The following is a 3,582-nucleotide window of genomic DNA, read 5'->3' on the forward strand; positions in this document are numbered from 1 at the left end:
AAGACCTTTAGGGAGGACTACCCATGAATTATTATTACACTGTTAGACTCCAGGGCTCCACCATGAGTCCCGGTACTGTCTTGTGTCATCTTCTGGCCTCTGGAGTAGCATCACAAAAGTGTCATAATCTTGTAACTGCTGAGGCTCAGTCACATGCCTCAATGGTGACCCTCAACAGTGACATTCCCAGTGCGCCGGAATATGGTGCGAGAGTAGAACGGATACCTTGGTGGAATCTCAGAAAGGGCAGGTGAGCCCTTCACTTATTATACTTTGGGGTCTGAGGAATATCTGTCCAAATATTCAGCAATTGCTTTTCAGTTGGGTTGTACAGACCAAGAATATCAACGTAGGCTGAATTCACGATACTCTGTCACAAGATGACTACCCTGTATGTGTCTACCTGTAGCCACCTAGTGGTTGTCTTATGCTTTGCAGTCAAGGGATTGGTTAGCATGTTGTGCTATTGTAAATGGGGTCCTTAACCAAATCTGAGCTAATGTAAGGGTGGACACGTCTGTATCATATTGGGTCAACCAATCAATCATCAATGTTCAGTCCATATTTGATATCCCGGTCTCCTCAATACACACATGAAGTAGAGGGGGCAGATATTTATTTGCTATAGTTCATTTAATAAAGTTAAAAGCGCCGTATACAAGTCATTGACTGTTTCTGAACCGAAACTATGATGGTCCGTCTCACATCTTGATTCCTCAGACTATATATAAGAGGGTTCAGCATTGGCGTCACTGCCGTATAGAAGATAGAAGCCACCTTGTCTTGGACGGTAAAGACTCTGGAAGGAGGACGTAAGTAGGTGAAAAATATGGTTCCATAGAAGATGGAGATGCATATGAGATGTGAGGAGCAGGTACTGAAGGCTTTCTTCCTGCCCTCTGCCGACTGCATACGTGAAATTGTGAGGACAATTAGGAAATATGACAGTAGGATGGTCACCAATGGACCCATGGCCATGGCACTGACTATGTAAACAGTGGCCAATTCACAAGTGACTGTATCAGAACAAGACAGTCTGAGAACCAGAGGAGCATCACAGTAGAAGTGGTTGATGAAGTTTGACCCACAGTATTGAAGACTAAAAGCGCAGCTGGTTTGCACCGAGGACTGTAAGAAGCCAATGGAGAAGCAAAGGAGAACAAGACATAGACATTTCTTCTTACTCATTATGGACGTATAGTGGAGAGGGTGGCAGATGGCGACATAGCGGTCGTAGGACATGGTAGAGAGGAGAAGGGAGTCTATGGAGGCCAGAGCCGCGTAGAAGAAGAACTGAAGAGCACAACCTTCAAAGGAGATGGTCTTCTTCACGGACATAAGGTCATAAAGCGTCTTAGGAGTTATGGTGGAGGAATAGAAGACGTCCACCAGAGAGAGGAAGCTCAGGAAGTAGTACATTGGGTTCTGGAGGTCTGATGCATTATGGACAATGGCCACCAGACCTAGATTCGCAAATATGGTGACCAGGTAGATGAGAATGAATAAGGTGAAGAGGAACGTTTCCAGTCTCTTATCATCAGTCAGTCCGGACAATACAAACACGGCCACTTGGGTCTTGTTGGAGACGTCTACGGTGACATAAGCAACATGATATACTACTATACCGACCATATGTGTTGTATCCGTTGTGACAATACCAAATATCTGTCTATTATTTTATGTTCTGAGACTTATTGTTAATAAAGTTTTTTTTTATTGTATAAAGGACACATTTTTGGGTTATTTTTGTGATTTTTTTTTTTCCCCTTGCTCATCCTATGCAGAAACCCTGGCCACGTGATCAGGATTCCCATGACATGTTCGAATACAGATCCTCACTCAGTGTCTACCTTTGAATGCTAAATTAATCTTGGAATTCACAGGGTTAAATAGTAGGCCTCCGAGGTTCTTTGGTAGGTCTAGGCCCTGGCATGATAAAGGGGATCTACATCAGCAAAATCCATGAAGCCTAGAGGACAGCAGCAGCTGGACCAGCTCACCAGTGGCTACACCTTTTTAGGTGAACCTCACCATGACCCCTAAACACAGGGATTATTCTCTCTATTTGGCCCAACGTAACCTGGTCCAAACTCACTACCTTGTACTATCAAATCCATCCATAATTGGGTTCAGTAGACAATATTGTGGCCTATGGTCTAAAGTGGGATGATTTCTTGGCTCTCCTTCACTTGGATGTCTTAGAACATAGTCATGACTAGGCTCCAGTGTACCATCTACAATATGGCCTCTACCTACTAATTCCCTTTAAGGTAAGACCATAGGACTGAAGTGGGGGTGGATGAGAACCTCAGGAGAACAAGTCTCACCATCCATCTCTTAATGGCCACTTCCTCTCCGATCTACTCCCACAGTGATGAAGCCAGTCCGGGCTCTCCACCATAACCTCAATATTTTACATAGCTGTATGAGGGTTTGTTTTTTGCGGGCCGAGTTGTACTTTCATTTCACATGCTGTACTATGTATGGAGACAACGCAAAAAAAAAAAAAGCTCCATTATCGTTGTCTTGTGGATCGGTGCAATCTACGTCATACCAATCTTAGATCACCTACAACTTTCCATATCCTGATATTTTTTTATGTCTATCTATGGAGGTGTTTGGGGTCATTTTTATTTTATGGGTGAGCTTTAGTTTTTATTGGTATCAAGGATTGAGCCGATCTTGAGATTTCAGGATCGATTTTAAAATCCGATTTCTGATCATTTTCCAGCCGATCCCAATAGTGATCATGAAATTTGCTTGATCGCCAATCGGAATCCTATATTTCCCAATCCCGATCACTCAAGCCTAGGGTTAAGCGATTGTGTTCGGAAAAGATCGGATTCCGATCGGCGATTGAGAAAATTTCAATTTACGATCTTTTTAGGTGGGATCGAGATCGGTACTATTTCCCACAATGCTTTGCTTAGCCTTCACACTGAGTATACGCGCCGCTCATTCTGAGCAGAGATTATACTCAGTGTGAAGGCTCCGCTGCGGTTCCATAGGAATGAATGGAAGCAGCCGGCACACGGCCTTAACCCCCTGTGCGCCGGCTGCCTCCATTCATTCTAGTGGGAGACTAAACTAACATCTCTAGTAGCTACTTACCTGCAGAGATGGCTGCTCTGGTGCCCGGTGTTCTCCTTCTACTTCGCCTCGCTGCCGCTCCACGCTGCTCTTCTCGCCTTACTGTCGCCACCTCCCAGGTTATTGTTTAAAGAGCTAGGAAGGCGGGGCTTGTGGCTTAGGAGAGTGTGGGTGGGTACAGGGCGGGGTGACATGACGTCTCCTCTCCCAGTACCCGCCCACACTCTCCTAACCCGCCCATACTCTCCTAACCTGGGAGGCAGGGGTCAGCGAGGTGATGTAGAACGAGAACACCGGGCATCGGAGCAGCCATCTCTGCAGGTAAGTGGACACCAGGGGGGACTAAGTAGCCAGAGGATTAAAAAAAAATCCTCTGGCTACTTTAGTGATTCACTACACAGCGTGGATTCTAACAATTAAAGCGTTCAATTGTTAGATTCCATGCTGTATAGTGAATAGGATTGTTTTTAAAATCCGATCTCCGATTAATAA

General features: G+C 44.9%; 1 protein-coding gene across 1 annotated transcript; it reads right to left on the reverse strand.

Moving 5' to 3' along the window:
- Positions 1-642: 642 nt before the first annotated feature.
- LOC142204224 (olfactory receptor 5B21-like) lies at positions 643-1,632 on the reverse strand. The gene has a single exon (XM_075275533.1). It carries the CDS (start codon positions 1,630-1,632, stop codon positions 643-645), a length of 990 nt encoding a protein of 329 aa, XP_075131634.1.
- Positions 1,633-3,582: the final 1,950 nt, after the last annotated feature.

The sequence above is a fragment of the Leptodactylus fuscus genome, chromosome 5, assembly GCF_031893055.1.
Source record: "Leptodactylus fuscus isolate aLepFus1 chromosome 5, aLepFus1.hap2, whole genome shotgun sequence".
In the NCBI taxonomy this organism is placed as follows: domain Eukaryota; kingdom Metazoa; phylum Chordata; class Amphibia; order Anura; family Leptodactylidae; genus Leptodactylus; species Leptodactylus fuscus.